Source organism: Chionomys nivalis, chromosome 7 (assembly GCF_950005125.1).
Source record: "Chionomys nivalis chromosome 7, mChiNiv1.1, whole genome shotgun sequence".
Classification (NCBI taxonomy): domain Eukaryota; kingdom Metazoa; phylum Chordata; class Mammalia; order Rodentia; family Cricetidae; genus Chionomys; species Chionomys nivalis.
In genome coordinates, this window is record NC_080092.1 from 65,082,567 (window position 1) to 65,106,706 (window position 24,140).

The window sequence follows — 24,140 nt, forward strand, 5'->3', positions numbered from 1 at the left end:
CCATGAAGTCACCTCTAACTTACACAGCCAGGAATGCCCTGCTTCCCCAAGAGAAATGAGAGTGTGGCCCACAAAGCCCTGCGTTCATCATCAGTCATGTGCACCCTCTCTCCAGAGCTGAGCGGGCACACAAAATGTGGCATTAGCCGTATGGTGGATGAGCTACGGTGCATGCTGCCTGAGAGTTGGGCTTCGTGCCTGAAAGAAGCTACTTGTTGTCTGAGCTTTTTATAGAAAACATCTAGGGATGGTGCTTGCAGCTACGGGAAGTAAGTTATTCCACCAGGAAGTAAGTTATTCCTGGGCCCGGGGCGGGAATGCACTGATTATCAGAATGGAGGAGCCGGTGGGGGGGGGGTGGTGATGAAAACCCCCTAAAACTGGACCGTTCCTGTCATTACAACTCTACAGACTTACTGAGAACCACTGAACTAGAGGTTTACAGTGGGTGGATTGGGGGGCTGAAGAGATAGCTCAGCAGTTAAGAGCACTGGCTGCTCTTCCACAGGACCAGGGTTCGATTCCCAGTATTCACAAAATGACACACAGCCGTCTGTAACTCTAGTTCCAAGGGACGTGATGCCCTCTTCTGCCTCTGCACGCTCCAGGCATGCATGCAGTACACACACACAAAAGATAAAATCTTATGGCACGAAAGAGTGGATTTTGAGCCGCATAAATAATACTTCAGTAAAAGCTACAAAGTGTGCCCGAAGGGACAAAGAGTGACAAGGGGCACCGTGCACCAGCGCTCAGGCTCTCCTGGTGCACTGCCCCAGATGCCCTCTCTGACTGCTGGCTTTTTGTTTGTTTTCTCTCGTGGCTCCCCCTTCTCGGCACCAGGATGCACTCTCAGCTGCTGTCTCTGGGTCCTCTAGTAAACCTTGTTAAAGGAGGTGCCCAAGCCGCAGCTTTGTCACTGTCTCCCCTGAAGAGTGCCAGCCCCGGGCTCTTTTATAAGCAAACTGGACTAAAAACGGAACCCTTTTAGGATCAAATCATACAACTGCCCCTCTGACCCATTTTTACTGTTGGCTTTTCTCAAACTCTTCTAGGGCTCTGCTTAGCAGTGTGGGGCTCCAGGTGAGCAGCCCGTGTGGGGCTGGGACTCTGGTCACCAAGCCCTGTGCTCCAAGCTCATGAACCAAAAGGTCCTTTCCCTCCGTGCAGGCACCGGGCTCCGCCCTGGACATCAGCCAGTGGAATCCCCCCTCCAGCGATGACCGGGTACTCCACTGCAGGTACCCCTTCCAAGGTTTACACATTTCCCAAGACGGCTCCCTGGGTCACTTGTAGGTACAGAGGCAATGGGGAGGAGACTACTCAGCCCTGCAGAATGCTCCAGCGTTGGCATACTAAACTTACCCAGGGCCAGTTCTGCCTTCAAAGGGAGAAGATCAAAATGCTGTCGTCTTTTGATTTAACCCTTTTGTTGCATCCGTGGTCTTAAGAGGGATGAGAGAGCTCCGAATAAAAATGGAAACAAACTATATCTTGTGGCTGTTATGTTTTAGTCTTTTTTTTTTTTTTCTCAATTTGGGCCATAAAATAGGTCAGCTCCATTACTGATCAGCCTTCCCACAAATATTTAAAACAAATTGAATTGCACACCCAATACCCATCACAATTACACCAGGCACAATAACTAAATTAGCAATTCAACAAAATAATTGGAAATGCGATTCTCTCTATTCCACCAGGCTCCCTCGAGGGTTTAGCCGATCTGTGGGGGAAAACTCAGCTTTCCTAATTCTGCAGCTAATTAGAGGCACACTTGTAAATGAAGTTGTTTGTCTTGAAGTTGAAATTCTCTTCTGGGGATGGGGGGGAGAGGAAGGGGAGACGAAAAGTCCTAGCTCTGGAAGGAGCTTCTGAACACAGGTTCGCAGAATGCACGCCCGGGTCCCGCGGAGCGGCCCTATCTGCAGCTACTAAGACACAGGTTTTCACCATCGCTTAAAGATGAGCTCCGAAGAGCCGGCCTGGCAGGCATCTTGTTGTAAATAAGGAGGCCCGCAGGTTTACGGTACTCACAGCAGCCAGGGGCCACAGGGGCCACCAGTGACAGAGCCACAGTTGCTGCTAGCTCCCCTTGAGCCCACTTGGGACAGAAAACCCCCAAAGGAAGCTAGGGATGCTCCTCTCTGAAAAGGCCCTCCTGACCTGCTGGCCAGAGACGAAATCTCCCTTGACCTGCTTGCCCGGGCCACTGTGAGACGCAATCTCTAGGCTTTGCTTAGGTTGTCCTTGGCCTCTTTTTGCTCCTCCAGGAGGACTCCCGTCTAATTATATACTGGGAACTAGGGCTTCCATCCATCCCCTCCCACCCTCCTCCAGGGTTGAGACACGACCTTAAAACAGTCCCCTGAGGGCTCCAGGGGCTAGAGGGGCCTGCTGCAGGGCAGCCCACCCCACAGGAGACACGCATACACACCTAGGCCTGGTCCCCCGGGAGCAAAGCTTTGTACCCCACAGGAGAGCCTCCGATTCAGGATCCTGGGAGAACACTGCAGCTGCTTGGGGGGGGGGGGGGAGAAGGCCCCTGTGCCTGCTAGGGTGCCAATAAGTGGATTCAGAAGCCCCTCTGCCCATTTCTGCCTATCTTCTCAAACAATAGAGTTATCACACTCAAAAGCGTTCCCTGTTCGGCTTCCATCTGGCCTGTAAAGCCAAGAGCAGCGTGCTAAGACTTGAGAAGACACAGGAGTCAATCTAGAAAATAACTGTGTGGCATCGGGGAGTTTGTCCCCAGCAGGTTCTCTCAGGAGGAGCTCACCCTCCCGCCACTGCGCTAGGCACTAGATGCCAAACCACCCACTTCTCCGCTTTCACTCACCCCAGATCCTAGGACGGAGAATTCCGGAGCTACCACACTCCCACCATCTCCCAGGGCCTGCGAGCTCTGCCTGCTGAGCCGGCACAGGTGTGGGAAGTAGGGCCGGGGTCGGCATCTATTAACCAGTTATCCAACTTTCAATTTCCGGTTTCTTGACTCACAAAAGTTTGGGGAGTAGTTATTCAGGGGTGAACTGTCTACCTCAGGCAGCCCCTCTGCAAGGGCGCAAAAGCTTACACCCGACTGACAGGGCCAGAATCAACATCACCCTAGGAAGGTCCATCAGAGGTAACTATGGTCTAGATGCCCCAAGCCCCTACTAGAGTCAGAAGCACTTCTTAGGCTCCCCAGACATCACCACGGGACAGAGGGGGGCCATCCCATGCCTGGACATCACCACAGGATAGGGGCTCATACCTGGCCATCACCACAGACAGAGGGGGGTCATGCCTGGCCATCACCACAGAGGAGGGCCTACACTTGCCCTAGCTTGGCTAGCAGCCGCCCTGGATGCTCTTTGTGGAAAGGAACTGCAAAACTCTGCTAATTGCTCTGAGCTCCTTTCCTGTCACCTGATGCTAATGCATAGGCCCTCCAATGGACTCTGAGCCAGGCCGGAAGGCCCAGGAAGGCCCAGGAGGAAGCGTTCAGAACATCACAGCCGAATCCTTGGCCAAATGAGCCACACCTGAGAGTGGGTGCAGACTCGGGCTCCAGGAGCAGCAGCAGCTCCAGTGTGCGGGGCCACCTGTGAAAACAGACCCTCTAGGCCCCAGCTGGAGCCCGCCTCACAGTAGGGAGGTAGAGAGTTGAGTGGAGCCAGGAGCAACGTCCTAAATCCTGAGGCAGCCACTGCCCACTGCAGACCCTAAAAAACGGGGTCGACTGACCCATCATTGGCAAAGACCCTAGTCTTGTTCACATCTCCATCTTTAAAAAGCTAGATCTGATTTTAAATTTTGCTTATTTATTTATGAGTATAGGTGTTTGGCCTGCATCTATATCTGTGTATCACATGTGTGCATGGTAACAACGGAGGCCAGAAGAGGGCATCTGATCCCCTGGGACTAGAGTTACAGATGACTGTGAGTCACCACATGGGTGCTGGGAACTGAACCCAGGGTCTGTGGAAGAGCAGCCAGTGCTTTTAAGCACTAAGCTATCTCTAGCTCCAAGACTGATTTTTTTTTAAGGAGAGAGTGAGTATAGGAAGCTGTACCTGTGAGAGTGTGCCTTTGATGTCCAGAAGAGGGGTTCAGATCGCCTGGAGCTGGGGTGACAAGCAGCTGTGAGCCAACCTGACCTAGGTGCTGGGACCCCAGTCATCTAAAAGGGCCCTGCATGCCCTTAACCTCTGGAGCGGTCTCTCCAGCCTGTTGTCCTCCACCCAGAGGATCGCAGAAGCCCGCACTATGGTTCTCCATCTCTTTACTGGCAGGGACCCTGAGCTGATTTCCTCCCCCTCTGTCTTCCACCACAGCACTGTGCTAGCGTCCCCAAGCCCTGTGTGCCTAAAGCCCTGTTTACCATGGCCCCTGCACCGGAGGTCAACACAAAGAACCCGTGTGCAGGCTGCGGCACAGGGAGGGGAGGAGGACCTCCATAGCGGCTACCACCACCATGGCCACCAAGGTGTTCTCTGTGCCCTCTAAAGAGCTGGAAGCAGGGCGGGCAGGGGCCTTGTGGCAGTCAGGCTGTCTCCTGGAGCCTTGTAGTCTCTTTTTACCCTGTGAGTGATGGCAGCACATTGGCTTTTCTTCCCTCTCCATATTCTGTTAAATTTCCTTTCTTGAGAATTCAGCGTCCTTGACCTCAACAAATGAACTCTGAGAACCCCGGACCAGGGGAAATACAGCCATGAACTCAGGAATGTAAATGCTGCTAAAATGACCCTTCCAGACACCCACAGGGCAGCGGGAAATCTATAGCCAGACATGGAGACAGACATCAGATAAGGCTGCAGGCTGCTTACTCCAGCCTCCCTGCAAAAAACGTGCAGGTAATGAGGGCTTCGTCAATAGAGCTGTCCGACAAATTGAATATACACAAATCGCAGGCTGATATGGATCCCTTGGACTGAAGAGAATTAGTTAATGAACTTACCAAATGACAGTCAGGTTTGTTTTTTTTTTAATGTTATGAAGGAGAAAGGAAAAAAAGAGGAAACGTGGTCACTACACTTCAAAACAAAAGGTCCTGTTCACAGAGACAAGCACCACTCAGGATCCAGCCTGTCCCCAAAGCACAAGCCGAGGGGTCGACCAGAACAGCAAAAAGCTGGGTGAGGCCAGCGAGGTTCCAGATGGAAAATAAACAAGCAGCAGAAAAGGCAGCGGAGGGACCCTGTCCCGTGTCCCGTGTTGTGAGCCCACAGCCCCAGGCTCCTCCCTGCTCCTTGTCTCCTCTCATGTCACAGTCTGATCCAGGGGAGAACCGGTCTTGGTCCACACGGACTAACTGCTTCAGCTAAAAGGAAATGGCTGGCTGGCTTGTGCTCTCTCTCTCTCTCTCTCTCTCTCTCTCTCTCTCTCTCTCTCTCTCTCTCTCTCTTCCCTACCCCCTACCCACTCCCCTGTTATCTCCTGCTCCCTCTCCCTCTTCCTCTCTTTCCCTCCCTTTTCCTTCCTTCCATACTTCCAACAATTGTGATTAATTGGTCTTTTAAAGTGAGTTCGAGACCAGCCTGGTCTACAAGAGCTAGTTCCAGGACAGGAACCAAAACCACAGAGAAACCCTGTCTCGAAAGCCCCCCCGCCAAAAAAAAAATAAACACTTGGCCAGGCAGTGTGGCACACGCTTTTAAACCCAGTTCTCAGGAGGCAAAGGCAGGAGGATCATAGTTTGAAGCCAGCCTGGTCTACAGAGCGAGTTCTTCAACAGCCAGGGCTACACACACACACACACACAGAGAGAGAGAGAGAGAGAGAGAGAGAGAGAGAGAGAGAGAGAGAGAGAGAGAGATGTGAGAGAGATCCTATCTTGAAAACTCCTAAGCAAGAAAAAGAAGGAAAAAAAAGTAAAAAAAATTGCAACAGTACCATGTTGCTACTGTATCTACTGTAGTGCCTCACGGGGGAGGGGGGTGGGGGGGTAGAAGGTGGGGGTAGGGAGTGGGATGAGGTGTGTGTGTGTGCGTGCGTGCATGTATGTGTGTGTGTGTGTGTGCAGCAACAACAAACGCCCAGCCTGGCTTTGTGCTGAGAACACTCAGTCCTCTTTTTGCTTCTTTAAAATACACTGTAGAGCACCAGAATACACTGTCTCCTTTCTGGGTGCCAGAACCCTGCCCCCCAGCTCTGTAAACCCTGCTCTGAACTTTGGTAAGATCAGCATCCTTACTAGACTCGGCGGGAGTGAGAGTGTGCAGCCCTGCTCTGATCTGACCTGGTGTCCTCCGACTCCAGTGTCAGAGACACAGGACTTGTCCTTCATAGTTGGGACTATTCCACTGCGCATACGGACCACATTTTGCTCAGCAGTTAAGGAACACTTTGAGTCTTTTTTTTCTTTTTTTTGGGGTGTGTGTGTGTGGGGGGGGTCTTGCTATGCAGCCCTGGCTTTAAACGTGTGGTTTCTGCCTCCCAAATCCAGGGATTATGGGCACACACTATCACATCTGTCTTAGCAATTGTGAACAGCATTACAGTAACGTAGACAGGCAGATGCCTTTCCGACTGATGAGCTCACCTTCGGATAAGCCTTCTTCTCCACGATGGCCGAACTCCTCTCTACTCTATGTAGCCCTGGCTGCCCCGGAACTCATCTGTAGACCAGGCTGGCCTCTGACTCACAGAGATCCACCTGCCTCTGCCTCCCGAGTGCTGGGATTATTGCTGTGCACCACTACGCCTAGCTCTTTGTTTTGCTGTTTGTCTTTTGAGGCAGGGCCTCCTGCAGCTCAGGCTGGCCTTGAACTCCTAGTCCCCCTGCCTCGCCTCTCAAAGTGCACACCACGCAGCTGCACTGTCTTGGGTGTTTTATCTCTGGCTGCCTTGCCCGCTCAGATCCCTACTAGGAGGAAAGTCAGTCTTTCCTCAGCTGGCAGCACACAGTCAGCAGGCGGGCCCAGGGGCTCCTCCTGGTACTTGGTTTGCACATGGTGTTGAGGAAGAGGTCTTGGGTGACACCTTTAAAGAAACACCTACCAAGACCAAGTGCAGAGCAGGCTGAGGAGCCCCATGAGGTGAGAACCTACCTGACTGGCAGGCTGACAGTGCTGGAGGAGGGCGCAGGGGAAGTCAGAAGCAATCACAGGCATCTGGAGGCACAGGCGCTGTGGAGGCGGAGGACAGCTATCTTCCTGGTTACCCACCTTCTTGCCAGTCAGGTACCTTACAGGCAGCCACTTGATCCCCACAGGAGGACTACAGCAAGGATTCCCTGGGAACAAGACATAAACCTCCGGCTCCATCGCTGCAGTGTAGACACACACAGTGCAGAGAGCGGGTCCCGCTTGGCGTGTGACCAACAGGGACACTAGCCTTTCCAGGGCCTGGAGAACATGTGCCTGCTGCTTATCATTGGGTGCCTGTGTGTTTTGTGGAGTAGTGTAGGGGGTACATATGGCTACGTAGGTGCTCTGGTTTTATGCTTTTTTTATTGCTAGGGATTGAGTCTCACTCATGCTGAGCACACCCTACCAATGGAGATGCACCCCACCCCAAGTATTTGGGTTTTATAGTCTTTAAAAGTACAAATGAAAAATTTCAAATCCCAAAGAAAAATCAAGACCTGGAGACAAAGGAGCAGCTCAGTGGTGGATGAGTGCCCAGCAAATTCAGCCCTGGGCTGGCATCTCAGCGGGGAAAGGGGGTAGGGTACCCAAGTCTTGTGCCTACCATCACTCTCATTGAGGGTATGGCTGTTGGGCAAGAGCGCATCCACCCACGCAAAGGTCAGGGGATCACTTCATTTATATAATAGAGTAATTATTACCTAGTTAAAATAACATATAGTCATTATCACTGAGTCTATGTAGACCAGACTAGCCTCGAACTTGCAATTCTTCTGCCTCAGGCCTGTGCCATCCTAAGCGGCCAGCGCTGTTACTTCTGGGTGACAGGATGACAGGTGTAGCTTATTAATTTTTTTAACCTAAAAATAAAGCAAGAAGCTGGCCTTACCACCTTGTCCATCCTCAGAGCCGACCTGCGCTGGCAGATGCTGCAGCCACCTCTCTGGACCGTGTGGGATAATGGCTTCTAAGTGTGATGTGTGAGGCCAGTAGGCTGGGCAAAAATCAGTCACCACTGCAGTGGGCTCGGGTGGGAACTCTCAATAACTTACCAACTCATTTGGAAATCGGCATTAGCTACCAAATGTAAAGTATTAGTTTTATTAAAATGCAAATCTATCAACTAATCTGCCTTTCTAGTAACAGTTGAATTGCAGGATCCGTGTCAACTAAAATAGTTTCCAATTTATTCCTGGCTGGCAGGAGGGCGGTCTTCTGCATTTTAAAATGCACATCTCCCCTTCAGTGAGAATTCTCTTCCTTCTTCATCTTGCCTGTCTATACCTCATTTTAATTGAACTTGCTGAGCTCCAGATATTTTGATCTATTTCAGCCTTCTTCCTCATCAGGAGCGACCTGTGTCCTTCTGGGTCCCATCAGCCTCCCAGATGCTCACCCCCCCACACACACTGTTCTTTGGGCAGTGTCTGTGTTGCCTGTGTGTGGGACCCACTGACTTTGGCTGACTTACCTTTTGAATGACTGGAGACAGCCTAAACTTATGCATTTCCTCGACAGTCAAGCCTAAGGTTCCTTGGGATCAATATGGAGAAGCACAATGAAGAAGAGATGGAAAGCCATGGCCTCCAGCAGCCCATCCGCAGAATAACTGTGGTACACATTCTCCCAACACTCCTTGCTTGGAGCTTGGTCCTTTGGTACCACGGAGCAGTCCCGAACCACAGGTGAAACATACATGGGATTCCTGTGCAAGAAACTTTGTCACTGGGCTACACTATCCAAACCTGACTTTATAGATGCTGATTATTTAACTGAATCTGCACCCAGGTCTGGAGCCATTATCTCTGCTCTTACTCAGTTGCTCTAAATAAAAAATTGGAGCAAAGGAGTAGTGTGTGCCGGCCTGAGATGACCACACTCCACATGCAGGATAATCTCTGGTAGATATTGACTACAGCAGGCCAATATATCCTCCTCTTGGGGATTTAATTTCCAGCTTTTGACCTGTGGATGAAAAACAAGTGACCCACTGCCTCCTGCTGGATTATCTCAGTGACATAGGAATGGGGAGAGAAGGGCCTGAGGAATTCTTTCTTCTTCTTCCTCTTCCTCCTGGAATTCTTCCTTCTTGTATCTCTAAAAAGCCCTGGCTGTCCTAGAACTCACTCTGTAGACCGGGCTGGCCTTGAAGTCAGATCTGTCTGCCTCTTCCTGCTGCCAGAGCTGGGATGAAGAGGCAGCAAGAGAGGTTAGTGTCGGCTTCCGGCTCCCTAGCTGTAAACTGTAAAGTAGGAATTCTCAGGGTCCAGCAGTGGGCTTAGGGACCCCATACTCTCAGAGTCTAGGCAAGCCAGTGTTCATCTACCCAAAGCAGCACAGGTGTTTCTTTCATGGATTTAGTAATTAGCATTTTGCTTTCAGTGCTAGAGATGGAATTGAGGGTCTCTGCATGCCGGGCAAGTGCTCCACCAATGGGCTACATCCTCTGGCCCAAACTGCTATTTTTTCTTTTCTTTCTTTAAGCTTTCTTTAGTATGTATACAGTATTCTTCCTGCATGTCTGCCTGCAGGCCAGAAGAGGGCGCCAGATCTCATTACAGATGGTTGTGAGCCACTATGTGGTTGCTGGGAATTGAACTCAGGTCTTCTGGAGGAGCAGCCGGTGCTCTCAACTCCTGAGCCATCTCTCCAGCCCCACCTGTTATTTTTTCATTGAAAAATCCTAAGCACATATATCCATGATCTTTTTTTTTTTTTTTTTCTGAGACAGGGTTTCTCCGTAGCTTTTGGTTCCTGTCCTGGAACTAGCTCTTGTAGACCAGGCTGGCCTCGAACTCACAGAGATCCGCCTGCTTCTGGCTCCCGAGTGCTGGGATTAAAGGCGTGCGCCACCACCGCCCGGCTATATCCATGGTCTTAAGCATGACATTCTAGATGCACACAGCATGAAGTGGCTGGACTGAGTCCTTACCAGGTCCAGTGCCACACTGATCATCACATGTCTGTGATGAGACATGTGGGATTTATCCCCACCGCTCTGGACCTCAAAGCTGACTCCTCCATCCATCCCCTCCTGGCTGCCACCTGACAACCATCCTCCTCTGCATCTGGGAGTTAACTGTTTTATACTTGGCTTACAGCTGAGATCTTTGTCTCTCTGTTCCGGGCTTATTTCATTTAACAGTGTCCTCTAGGATTGTCCAAGCCATCACCAAAGAAAGAATCCTTTCTTGGTTAAAGGCTGAATAGAATTCCTCTGTGTACTTATACCACATTTTCTCCACCCACCCATACTTAGAACAAACATGCACACTGAGAACAGACTTCTCAAAAGAAGATACACAAATGGCCAAGAGGTTCATTAGGGAATGCTAGACACAGCTGATTGTTCGCGAGGGGCAAATGAAAGCACACCGAGGCATCACCTGGTAAAATGGCTTTTACCAAAGATAAGTCATGACAAATGCTGGCAGAGCAGCAAGGTGAGCCTTTGAACACTATTTGGGCTGAAAGCTGGAGCGGCCGTTATGAAGCACAGCATGGACGCTCCTCCAAACCTGAAGAGGGGCTGGGAAGCAGAACACATGCTCAGAGCATATGAAGTCCTGGGTTCCCAGCACTGCATGAGCACACAAACATGCACACGGACACACAAAACAGAACCACCATCTGCTCCAGCAGTCCTGGTTCAGTGTAAGTACCAAAGGGAATGGAAGTCAGCAGTGACGGGCAGATAAGCCAACAGTTACCGCAGTGCCATTCCCAACAGTCCAGATGTGGGAATAACCTGACAACCTGAACGTCTATTCAGGGATGAATGGACAAGAAATGGAGGTTGTGTTTTTTTCTTTTTTCCAAGACAGGGTTTCTGTGTAGCCCTGGCTCTTCTGGAACTAGCTTTGTAGACCAGGCTGGCCTCAAACCTACAGAGATCAGCCTGATTAAAGCATCCACCACCACCCAGCTGGAAATGGAGTTCTGTACAAGTAGACGATTTAAGCAGAAACCACAAGTCCTTTCAGAGGAGTCACTGCCAACTTAACTCTAAACTACCTCCTCTCGCCCAGTAACTCACATGATGACCACAGATTTCTTTCAAAAGATTTATTTAAGTTTTAATTTCGTCTGTGTGGGAGTGAGTACACGCCTGAGTGCTGGTGATTCACAGAGGCCACATGATGGCACTGAATCCCCATCCCCTGGAACTGGAGTTAGAGGCTGTTCTGAGACACTGGGTGTAGGTGCTAGGAACTGAACTTGGGTCCTCTGCAAGAGCAGTAAGTGCTCTTAACCCCTGAGCCATGGCTCTAGCCCTGACAGTATCTGTGAATGTTAAAAGACTCAGAGGCTGAGCTTTTCTGGATGTAAGGTCCATGCTCCCAGAAGAGCACGGTCCCAGGGATCCCAGGGCTGCACCCTGAAGTCATCTGTCCTTGAAGCAGCCAGGTGGGTCCTGGTGTGGGGGTTGGGAGTCTGGAGTGAGAGGACAGTGAGTTCAATCCCCGTGGTCCATGTCAGGAGGGTTGAGCTGGCCGAAAAGAGATCGATACAACTCGGTCCTAGTAAATAAAACAAACTGGTTAACATGCTGCTTAACTTTTCAAGGTTAAAAAGAAACCAAGAAGCTGGGAAACACCTTCATCTGTTTCTTCAATTGAAAACATAGCCGTATAATTAAGAACCACATCTCGGCGTGCTTATTCACAAATACAAGGGAAGGAAGAAACGCAGAAGCAGCCAATCATACAGTGAAACATGTAAATAGCCCAGTGTGGCTGGACACCCTGTCTCCAGGGAATGAGTTTTCTGTAAGTTTGCCCTTTACAGACAGGCTCTTCAAGTAAGAAAACAAGATTGAATATTTTAATAGGATATATGAGACTGGCACGCACCGAGAGGATTCAATCAGACATGGGATGTAGGGGATATAATTTAGTTTTCATACATTTTCTAGGACTTGGCAGTACTTGAAAAACAATGAAAATGACCCGGCAACAAGATTCCAATTATGATCATATGTGCAGAGGTTCAGAACAGAACCAGGGCTCTTCCCCTCCCCCACACTCCTTTCTCTAATCTCAGTCTAAGAAATAATTTAATTGTCTAATTTATTTTTAAGGTTGGATTTTAAAAATTAACATTATTGGACCGAGGAGGCAGCTCACTAAGTAAAATGCTTGCTGTATGTATAAGCCTGAGTTTAGATATCCAGTGCCTATGTGAAGAACTACATGTAACCATGCATTCAGTGACCTCAGTGAGAGGGGAAACAGGAGGGTCATTGGGGCTTGTGGGCCAGCTAGGCTAGCTGGAAAAAGTGCACTCTAGGTTCAGCCAAGAGGAAGATGGCTGGCTCCTCCCTGTGACCTTTGTAGGGACCTGAATAAATAACATGTATACAAGAATATAATACAAACCATACACCAACAAAATAAAACTAGCTACCCGTGTGTGCTGGGACTTTCTTTAGGAGCCGACCACCTGTGTGCTGAGATGGCTTCTCTGGCCTATGGCTGGAGGGGTAATAAGCTCTAGGGATCCTCCCATCTCTGCCTCCCCAGTACTGGGGTTGTAAGTGTGCACCATCCTTTCCTGGCCTTTTATGTGGGTGCTGAGATCAAACACAGGTCCTCATTTGTACAGCAACTGCTTTATCAACTGGGCTATCCCCCTAACCCGTTATAGTTTTGAGATAGGTAGGGTCTTACTACTTTTGACACCAGCTTCATATTCTGGATCCTACTGCCTCTGCCCTTCAAGTGCTGGGATTACAGGTATGCACCAATGCCCAACTCTAAAGCTCAATTTGGACATTAAAAATATGGTGATAAGGGGCTGGAGAGATGGCTTGGAGGTTAAGAGAACTTGCTGCTCTTCAAAAGACCAGAGTTTGTTTCCCCGTGCCCACGCCAGGCAGCTGTTACCTGTAATTCCAGCTCCAGGCAATTTGATGCCCTCTTCAGACATGTACAAACACACACACGGAAGAATAAACCTTTAAAATAGAGTGAGTGGCCACTACAACTTCTATTGCTGTTGTACGCAATGCACGTGGATCAGTGAGGGAAATGGCAGAGAATGTAGTTTGGGGTGCGGGGGTGCAGAAGCCTTGCTAGGGGAACCAGGTTCTGGTCATTTCCTCTGTGGATGGGGCAGAGTTGCCCCACAGGAAGAGGCTCGAAGCTTCAACAGCCCAGACCCATGGGATATGAATCCCTGAGACCCAGTAAACAACCCTAGGGCCACATCTAACTGAGGTAAGGGCCCACATCTGCTTCTGTCCATAGGAACAGTGACTGCCTAGAATCAGAACAGCCACAGGACTCTTGATGAATCAGGAGTCTGCATCCCAGGGGAAAGTCATACCAGACTGACACCTTCAGAAATGGCTCTCAACAGTCTGCCATCATATTAAGAAAATGGTTTCTGAAGGTGTTCCTGCTGCCTGAGAACTTCCAGCAGCCACCCTGATGCAACAAAAGCCATTTTTGCAAGTAGTCTTAATTTGTCCTGTCTAATAGGGTCCGGTCTGACTCTAACTTGTAGCCTGTCTCCTCTGCCACCAATGCCAGGATTACAGGTTTGTGCCATGATGCTGGCTCAGCTTTTCAGCACTCATCCTGCTGTAGCTATAGAGTAAGAGATGGGACCCCAGCAGAAAGGACATCAAAGCAGAGGGAGGCAAGGAGGGAGAAAATGAAGGAGGAAGGGAGACGGAAAACCCTGAATGGCAGAAGTCAGATGTACATCAGCTCTGTTCTGAAGGGGTCACTGTACAGGCAGAGAAACTGTGGACAGAAAATGACAGAGGATCTTCAGTTTTATTACAGGCATTTTATAGTCACATGAATTTGCTGGAATCCTCATCCTAAAGTGCCAACCAGCCCTGAACCCCAAACATTCCTGTTGTTCCCCAGCACTAGGCATCTGTCCAGTCCTACAAAGGAGGAAGACCCAAATGCAAATGAGCACCCACGTGCTGCCCTGCAGATCCCAGCAGCCCTGCCCAGCCTTCAGTCCTTGTGCTGTGGCCTGACCATCTGCCAACACACACAAGCCTCTCTAGCCATTATAACCAAAAAAACGAAACATGAAGGAGATAGCTGCTTGACAAAAAGGACAGCATGACTTCAAGGTGACGCCGGCTGAGGGGAGAAACAGGCACAGGGCTATTATTATTATTCTTTTATTCCCTCCCAGACTCATCCTGCCGGTTTATATTGAGAGCTATCATTGTCCCTAAGCAAATGATTCCACTTGCCTCTGCAATGGCAGCATAGTGCATTGGCCAAAGACAGCAGTTACTGTTCACTGAGGGGTCACGTGTCAGGAGCAGAAGTGCACGTGGAGAACCGATGCTGAGGTTCATCAGGTTCTGCACAGTGAACCTGGTAAGCTTCTGTTTCAAGAACAGAATCCTGCTCCTCCTCACACTGGGAACAAAGTTAAGAATCTCTGATCTGAACCGCCGCCCTGCTTTATCTCTTGTATCCTTGCTCTCACTGGCCAGTGGCAATGTCCACTGTAGCCCACGTATGAACGCTAGAATTACACAGGAGAACAGGCAACAGAGTAATTACTGGGATTTGGACCCAGGGTGGAAGGGTCGATGGCAGGGGCTCTTCCTTGAATTAAAATTTAACTCACCCTTTATTACAACCTACAAAAGCAAGTAATGAGCATGAACATTTTTATTTCCTTTAAACTGTCATTTAGGCTGCAGAGGGGATAATTACCTGTCTCTAGTGTAGTAAGGTTTTATAACCCTTAGTGAGGCATTTTCTAATTTAATATTTTTACTATATTACAATAAAACTTGTTTCTGGAAAAAAACGATCATGCAGTAGCAGCCATCTTCCATAAAGACAGAGTGTGTGCATGTGTGAGCAAGGATGTGGTTTCCTGTGTCTTCTGAAGGAAGGCAGAGTGATGAGTCTGGCTTCAGCTGAGAAGTGCAAGCAGCACTCTGGTGGGTGAGGATTTGCACATTCCTTAAGTGTGTGTGCACAACACAGCCCTCAGCTTTATGTGTGCACCTCTCACAGAACTGCAATACAGATCATTGTCTTTCATGATACTATTTGGGCAAACAGTGTATTAAACCTGCAAATGGCCTATGCAGGGCTTTTAATTTGCTAGGTCAGTAGCTTGCAGCATCCAGCTCTGAACTCTATCTGCTTTCTCGAAGACCATGCTCCTCCTACTGTGGCCTGAACTCCTCAAACTCCAAGACAACCCCAGTCCCTGCTGCTTTTGTGGGTACCACAAAGAAGGCAGCTGACCCATTGTTCCAAGTGAGTCACACGTCTTCCAAACGCACCCTGCAACACAGTAACCTGCCCTTCTGATTAATTAAGGGCATAATTTGAGCCAGGCCTGTGGTTTCAGCACTTGGGAGGCTGAGGCAAATTGATCTCAAGTTCAAAGCCAGCCTGGGCTATATACCAAGAACCTGCCTAAAATTGGAAGAGAAGAAAGGAGAAAAAAAGAGAAGGATAGCTTCAAACCTATATACATGTCTTTGATTAATCTGAAAATGTTCATCTGTTGGCTCTTGGGGGCCAGGTAACCCTAAATACCCACAACATACTTAGAAAGCACCCGGACCACCTTTGCTTTCTGCTCTCTACCTCGTCTGCACACTACAAATCCCACAGTAAACACTACAGGGCGGCAGCCTGAACAAGGCCTTCTACATACATTTGAGATGCAGGGACAGTGATAGCATACACAGGCAGAAGACTAACAATTCTAATTCTACCAGTGTCATGCTGAACAAGGTCCAGATCAAGATTACAACCTTGCAAGAAGGCTCCAAGTAGACAAGGTGAAGGCTTCTTATATAGATAAGTCCACTGGTGCCTACAGTGCCCTGACCAAAAGTGTCACTAACACCTTTTCCTATTTGTGTTTTGACAATTTACAAAAAAAGAGGGCAGGAATTGGATGGGATAATAGGTTTTATACTCACACTAATAATAATAGTGAGTAATAGAGTGAATATTTGTGAGCTATTATTTATAGACAATTTACATTAGTAAAGACTTATAGAATGATACAAATTCAAATTATATTAGTTATATTTAATAAGTTCCTATTTCTGTTTACAATATTTGTACATCTATGCAAAGTTACTCTGTCATATTGTATTTCTACCTCTGCTTGAGACATTTTATATATTGATACAATTTTAGGATATATTTATTATTTTGCACTATACATTTCTACCTCTGATCAAGATACTTATACACTGTTTACATTTTAAAGCCATTGTCCTCATTTGCTGCACAGTTGTTTAACGACTGTTTAATATTCTAATATTAGGCCTTACTCTTTAACTTATATAGGTATTAAGAATTACAGGTCAATAATCATCCATGTTTACCATACCTATAGTTAGACTAATCAGGGTCTTTAGATAGGTAATATTCCACCACCTCAAAGAACTGTAGAATATGGCATTTAAATAACTGAGGGTTATTTAAACTGTTGACATGAGACACGACTGCTCCTGGCAGCTCTGATCTATTCCCAAGAGAATGTTGGGCACTGAAGACACTCCACTAGGAACTTGTTTTCTTCTTGGCAAAACTGGCCTTTGGGCAAAGAACGGCCCATGCCTCTACCACTGACAAAATGCATGGTGTCTGAACAGAACAAGCAGGATACAAGAAAAAAGATTGCCAAGACAGGGTGAGATGGTTTTGAAAATTTTCCTGCCTCTGAAAATGGGCTGTCAGTTACTTTAGGCCTTAGCCGAAGTTGGTTGCCTCAACACTGCAAGTGAGACTCTGGGTAGCCTGGGTAGCCCAGGTAGCCAGTTGTCTCTGTCATTTATTGCACATTTTGGAAGTTGCTTGATTGTACTCAAGTAATGTTATTTTCTTTCTCATGTCTTTGATGGGGTTGAAGACTAGATAACCGTAGTTACTGTCCTCTCATGTCTTAGTCAAGTCATTTCTAATACAAGACTTAGACTCCTTAGGATAGGATAATTATTGAAACATTTGGCATGTTTCTTGCTTGATACTGTTTATGCTGGTATAATTCTAAATTTTATACTTGATATTTGTTTTGAATTCTAAATTTTATACTTGATATTTGTTTTTACTGTATATAGTTTTATATTGGGTTTGGGACTCTCTTATTTAAAGGGAGAGGTGCTGTGGTAACTCCTTCAGCCAACAGACTTTAAAAGATACCAGCCCACTTGGATGTGGTCTCTTGTACTATAAATGCAGTGTAAAGCTTGCAGAGTCACCCACGCGCGTGCCCTCTCTCTCGCTGGGCTGCTGGATTTGGTTCCTGTTCCCGATCATGCAGAGGACTGTTGATCTATGAGTCTACCCCTAAATAAAGAACCCTTTACTACACTCAATTCTGAACTAGTGCGGGACTACTTTATCACATTCATCTACATCCAACCATTTATAATTAATGTAGATCTCTGCTGGAGTTTCCTCTGAGTTCTGCATCCAGAACAGCTTCAAGGCTACTGGCTGAGATGATCAAGCCTCACAGATGATTCTAGTCAGGACCTGAACATAATCCTAAATTTTCTTTAAGTCCCCGTAAGATTATTAGTGTCCTCAATCAGCAGGAAGTAGCCTGAAAAACTACATCCACATTCCCAAAAATTAGATTATGGATGTCTGTCTTTGTTTAGAGTGTTGGTTACAAGTTGTTATGGATATGGTCAGGAAAAAAAGCTAAACAAGGGAGATTAGATTCAGAGTTCTTGCTTTGAAAAGAAAAAAAAGGGGGGGGGGAGTACTGTAGGACAATGAATGGTCTCGTACCCTGTAAAGATCTGTCACTTGTACTGGTTTAATAAAATGCTGACTGGCAGTAGCCAGGCAAGATGTATAGGCGGGGTAACCAGAATAGGAGAATTCTGAAAAGAGGAAAGCCTCAGTCTGCAGTTGGCACCCAGACACAGAGGAAGCAGGATAAGAATGCCTCATTGATAAAAGGTACCAAGCACGTGGCTAACACAGACAAAAATTATGGGTTAATTTAAGATGAAAGAGTTAGTTAATAAGAAGCCTGAGCTATGAGGCCAACCAGTTTATAGTTAATGTAGGCCTCTGCATGTTTCTTTGGGACTGAAAGGCTATGGGGTTGGGTGGAACAGAAACTTCTATCAACAAACCTAAACTTCACTAACTATTGTGCAAGATTACAAAGACAAAACAGGAGGCTGGAGAAAAGCCTCAGCTTTTAAGAGTGCATCCTTGCAGAGGATCCAACTTTGGTTCCTAGCACCCACTTTGGGTGGCTCACAACTGCCTATCAATCCATATTTAGGGGATCTGATATGTTCCTCTGGCCTCTGCATGCACCTGCACTAATATGCAGATTCACACAGATACATACACATTTATTTAAAATCTAAAAACAAAAACAAACCCACAAAACAAAAAAAATTAAATAACAACAAAAACCCAAAAGAAAAATATAACAAAAGACAAAGAACAGCAGACATCAGATTAGATAGGTGGCCATTTTCAAACACCTGCCCAGACAACACTAACCCACTGGCCCTCACCCCCAGAGCCAGGACAGAAGCAAGGTGGATGGCTGTGCCCCACAGCATGCTGCTCAGCTTCAGACCCTCAGCTCTTTCCATTGCTGCTGCAAATCTTCCTGGCAGCCTTCAATTTGCCTTTCTAGATAAGGCCTCAGACCCTCTGTGCCAATCCTAGCACTGCATCAACTGTAGCATTGCTGGTGGAGTCCAGACAGGTCTGTGGGCACAGAGGCGTTTATCAGCGCATGTCTGTGAGTGTGTGTGCATGTGCTAGGAGCATATCCAGGGCCTTCTACATCTCAGACAAGTACCGTAACACCGAGCTAGATCCTGGCTAGCCTCCTACATTTTGAACACATACATCCCCTGCCTTCAGAGTTCTACTCTCTTCAACCAGTAGGCTCAGGCATTCTAAATACCTACTGGAAAGTGCCTTTCAACTATCACTTGGCAAGTGCCAATAGCACCTAAATAAAGACCCCTCTTCCAGTAAGATGCCTGCATTCTAACTGTTGGAAAGAGTGTGCCAGAGGGCAATGGCTGTGCATTGTTTCTTCTTCTTTTTAAGGAGATAAATAAGACCAAGGAGCAACTGCTTGCTGTCTTAAATATTCAAGCAGGAAAAGTGAGCATAGCAATAGCCTACAACACAGTACATAATGGTGTACAGGGCTGCAACCTGCTGTCATAGGTGGTTCCCACTTTGACTTGAGTAAACTGTAGCTTCTTGATCAGTAAGACTATGGCATCTTCCATAAAATGCTGTCTCTGGAGCACAGAGCAGTGTCTCTGTCACACATGTATGAGGAGCGACTGGCTGCCTTGACACCTCACAGTTGGCTGCCAATAACACAATGAAATCACGGGGCAGAAAGCCCATGATTCCTGTGTATAGCTAAGGATGTCAATGTAGGCTCCCTTATTCTCCTACCACCACCAAAAGTGGCTCACACATATCCCAACCCAAACCAGGAATGAAGCCACATCCACTCATCCTCCCATCACAAGCATGCACACACGTACACACACACACTCCATACAAAGGGAGTAGTAGAAAAAGAAAAGTAGCAACTTCCCATAGAAGACCTACTTCTTTGTCTTTTTCTAAAAAAAAAAAAAAAAAAAAAAAAAGTCTTCCTGGGAACTATTTGATATGAATGAGACTGGCAAAATAGTAAAATAGTAAATGACCCAGAGAATCTCTCCAGTGTCATTCATCACCAGAGTCTGGGTGCAAAGTAATCTCAATCTGTCCCCATTTTCCAGATAGCAAATTGCAGATGTGCCAGTCCACCACAAGGTGGCAGTACACAACTCATTTCAAAGGGGACTAGGAGACCAGGCAGCTTGGAGCCCATAAATTACCCAGGCTGTCTGCTGTCATCACCATCTTCCCAGAGCTTGAAGGAGACCTGAGAAGGGCTATTCCAATGTACTCTTTCGGTCAGGTCAGAACTAGGTCTTTCAAACCCCTGTAGATGCTTTTAGTTCTACAGCTCTAAATTACAGTTGGTGACATGTGGCTCTGGCCTGTCTCCTAAAGATCAGACAGACTCAAGATTTATAAATGTTTAAAGAAGCAGGTCCAGGCCTCAAACAAAGGACCTGAAAAGATGGGGAGACTGAAGGAGAAAGAGGGGCAACAGTGGGAACTGGTGAAGGCTTTCTCCTCAGTGTTGGTTATAAATCCACCACACATTAACAAAGATGGGAGATACTGCAAACTCCTACCAGTCCTCCCAGCGCCTTCAAGTCTTTCACACTCTTTTAGAGAAAATAACTTACCTTATTGAGCTTGCTGGGGGCGGGAGTTTAAACAAAAGGAGCCCTGCTCCTTGCTGCTCCTGTGCATCAATATTCTACATTCCTGGGATGATCTCTACGTTCACAGTTTGACTGTTTTATAACAGATTTGATGTGAGAGAAGAAAAATGGCCTCACAAAGGAAAGACGACAAATCACCTTACTGCTTTAAAAAAAAAAAAAAAAAAAAAAAAACCCACAACCAAGCAGGCTTTCTTTTATTTTTATTTATTTTTATTCTGAAGCTGGGCACAGGGCACTCTGCCTTACTGGAGATGTTTAATATTAACGTCAGGCCACCACGATGCTGGCAATGGAGTTGGCCACTGTTTTGTTTACAGTTTCAAGACTGCTGGCTTCAGGAAGATGAAGCTCCCTTTTCAAAGAGCAGTCCCTCCAATGGCTCCTGTTAAAAGCCAGGGGATGGTTCGCTACTTAGATGTGAATCACTTGCTTAGCGGCAGAGAAGGTAAAGTTGGTGCCTAGGCACACTGGCGTTCACACCAGGGCTGTAGCCCAAGGGACACAAAGGCCTGGGGCTGCATAGGATTCAGTTATCACTCCAAAGAACCTCAGCTTCTAAGGAGTAGGAACTGTAAAAACCAGGCAGGGAGTTCATGTCAGCAGAGTCTGGGCCAGGTGCATGTACTGCTCTTCCCTTTGGCAGGGCCAGCATGCTGGCCTGTTATCATGAAGCCAAGGCCCACTTGGTCAGGCTCCATGAGCTCCTTGCCCTGCCTGTCTTTCAGTTCCTCTTCTACCCTCCTTCCTCTTGCATCTGGACAACTTACTCGCTCCCTATCTCATGTCTTTTCTATGTGATGGACTCACAGTCTCTCCAGAGCTGCTTACCTGCATAGAATCGGCTGTACCCCCCTTGCCCTGCAAAGCCATTCTGTCACTTGAACCCATCATTCTGTTTATAGTAGCAAAAATTGTTATTCATCCTAAACTGTTGGTTGGCATAAGCTGTAACTGAATTCCAGATATCAATGTTGTCTTTTAAAATGATGATGATGATGATAATAATAATAATAATAATATTAATCTCTAACTTCAGATAGGGCCATCACTGTAAAGTCCAAGCTGGCCTTGAATTTATAGTGATCTTCCTGCCTCAGCCTCTAACGTATGGAGATTGAGTTGACATGCCCAGCTTTCTATATGATAACTGAAAAGATAAAAATTACTGCCTCTATCTTTTTATTTCCTAACAGTATCCTTCAAAGAACTTCTCCATAAACTAGGAAAGAGTTCTGAACAGAGTCTGTGCTAGGTATACCTCCTGTCACTACACTCCCAAAGAACCCTCAGGCACTACAGCACTGCACTGGTCCATTCCAGCTGGACCAACTAGCTCCCGCAGTCAGTGTGATGGCCTTAGCCAGTGTTATGGTTGGCTTTAGAAAGCTTGACTGCTAAGTGCAGAATGAGGAGTTTTCATGCTTTTTCCTGAAAGCTGGTGTATTCTGCTGGCTTAGATAGCCATGCCTCCCCCTGCAGGATCGAGCTGCGGGAGAGGTGGAGGGCTGCCGTGTGTGTGTATGAGAAAATGTGTATTGATTTCTTCTTTCTTATAAAGGAGCACAAAGCATTGAAGAACAATTGCTCGTCTTTGCAGCATTTCACACTCCACACAAAGGCCCAGCCCCCACTGCCCCAAGAAGCAGAAAGGAGATTTGCCCAGGACAACACCACAGCTCCAGTTTGACCCCACCTAGCCAGCCTCTGCTCAAGCCATTTTCCTCTTTGGCTGGTTTTCCTCATCTGTTTTGAAGAAGAAAAAGCCTTCAGCCTTATTTACCTTTTAAGTAGAAGTGCCCAGAGAGTAAATGAGTTAATGTTTATAAAGTGCACTGCTTCCCAGGGGGAGCCGTGGATAGAATACAAGGTGTGGCTGCTCCTCCAAGACTTCATCCCAGGAGTGTAATGACCCCACCCTGGACACAGATGCCCCCCTTTTAGGCTTTCTTTTCATAACAAAATCAAATAATAAAAGAAGTAACTAGGTTTATGATGCCTTACTGATGTACAAACAGAATCTGTTCTGCTACTATTTTCTTCTTAAATGGGACAATTCTAAAAGCAGCCTATAGCTTCCACTAGTCACCCAGAGTCCTGTTGGAGCTCACGATGTTTTTACAATAACCAGTAATTTGTAGGAGGTCACCAGAAATCCAACTGGGTATAAAAATCATCATGATGGTCAAGAGAAAAACCAAAAGTAGAATACAAAATTCAAAAACTGATGGAAAAATGTGTGTTTTTGGAGGATTTTTCTCCTAGGATAATCCAAGTAAAAATGACCTCAAACACACTCTAAACAAGGACTGGGTGTCAGAGATCCCTAATATTTGACTCCTCATCTCAAGAGATTTTTCCAACATGGCTGTAAGCTATGAATAAAGTAACCAGGTGGTAGCCAGCAGTGCAATGTTCACGAATGAAGACATAATTACAAGGTGACACAGTGGTGATGAATCTGAAATACATGTAGAGTGATGCAGGACAGCACACTGAAGGAGTCAGACAGTTTGGAGAGGCATCTGCAATGGAGTCCATCTTATAGTGCTATTCTCAAAATCATCTTACTGGTCCCTGTGCACAGAATTGTAAGAGCAGCCTTCACAGGCACTCTGGGAAGGAAGCCTATACTACTTCTGAGCTGGTACAGAAATGGAAATGTTGCTGTGCCTAGGCAAAGCGACAAGGGTACATACAGATGTGTGAAAACACAAACTTTATTTATTTAAATATTATTCATAAAGAATGCATTTAAAATAGTCTACTAACAAACATGAAAAAAAGGGCATTTTATTCTTTGAAGAAAAAAAAAAGGTGACTGGGAAGGGTTAAGTGTTTTCACTTTATAAAGAAAGACACTAAGACTCACAGAGAAGGTATTTTGGGCCATACCGCACATGAGCACTATAGTGGACATACTCATCTCCAGTCAGTCCTCTGGCTTTGAGTGCTGACAGTGACTTAGAACGCCTTAAATAAATTGTCTTGAAAACAATACCTGTGCTACAAAAATGTTTTTAAAAAGGCATAATACAGTTAGGGTTAAAAGATACTATTCTGGGCTAAAATCTTGACAACAGCCACTCTCTTGTACTTGTGAGTTAATGTTCTTAGCAAGAAAAACCCTCTAGTAAGTGCTTTCATAAACTGCAATAAATATCATAAGAGAGGAGCCAACAAGACAGGGAAGGGTTCAGACAGAAAGAGTCACCCCCTCAGAAGGAATGAGGAAAGGCAAGTGCCTGGATTTCAGATGACTGGACATTTCCACAGGGAAGGGCTGTGAGCACATAGTGTGTGTGTGTGTTCTGGGATATAGCCCAGATTGGATGATTGTGTGGAATAATCTTTTTGTACACTGAAGATTTATCACCTCAGACTGGTTTAATGAGAAGCTCAATAGCCAATCATCTAGGTAGGGTTTTCAGGACAGAGAGAATGTTGAGAAGAAGGCAGAGTTGCCAGCCAAATGGAGAATAAGTAAAACATGCTAGAGGAGAGGTAACATTCATGAGGAACATGGCAGTCCACAGATTAATAGACATGGGTTAATTTAAGTTATAAGAGTTAGTTAGAAACAAGCCTAAGTTATCAGCCTAGCTTTCATAATAATAATAAGTCTTGGTGTGGTTATTTGTGAGCTGGCTGGGAGACAGAGAAAGATTCACAATAGGATGGTATAAAAGCATGCTATTTTAACACATGACAAGGACACAGGAATGGAGACAAGGCAGACTAAATAAAGTTCATTC

The 24,140-nt window shown here is 46.7% G+C and overlaps 1 protein-coding gene across 1 annotated transcript in view; it reads right to left on the bottom strand.

Annotated features, from left to right (window-relative positions):
• Positions 1-11,159: 11,159 nt before the first annotated feature.
• Positions 11,160-24,140, bottom strand: part of Aatf (apoptosis antagonizing transcription factor) — a 108,189-nt gene continuing 95,208 nt past the window's right edge. The window contains exon 12 of the mRNA XM_057775205.1: positions 11,160-11,590. Within this exon, the coding sequence (XP_057631188.1) occupies positions 11,527-11,590 (64 nt within the window). The 3' untranslated portion in view covers positions 11,160-11,526. The remainder of the gene's footprint in view (positions 11,591-24,140) is intronic.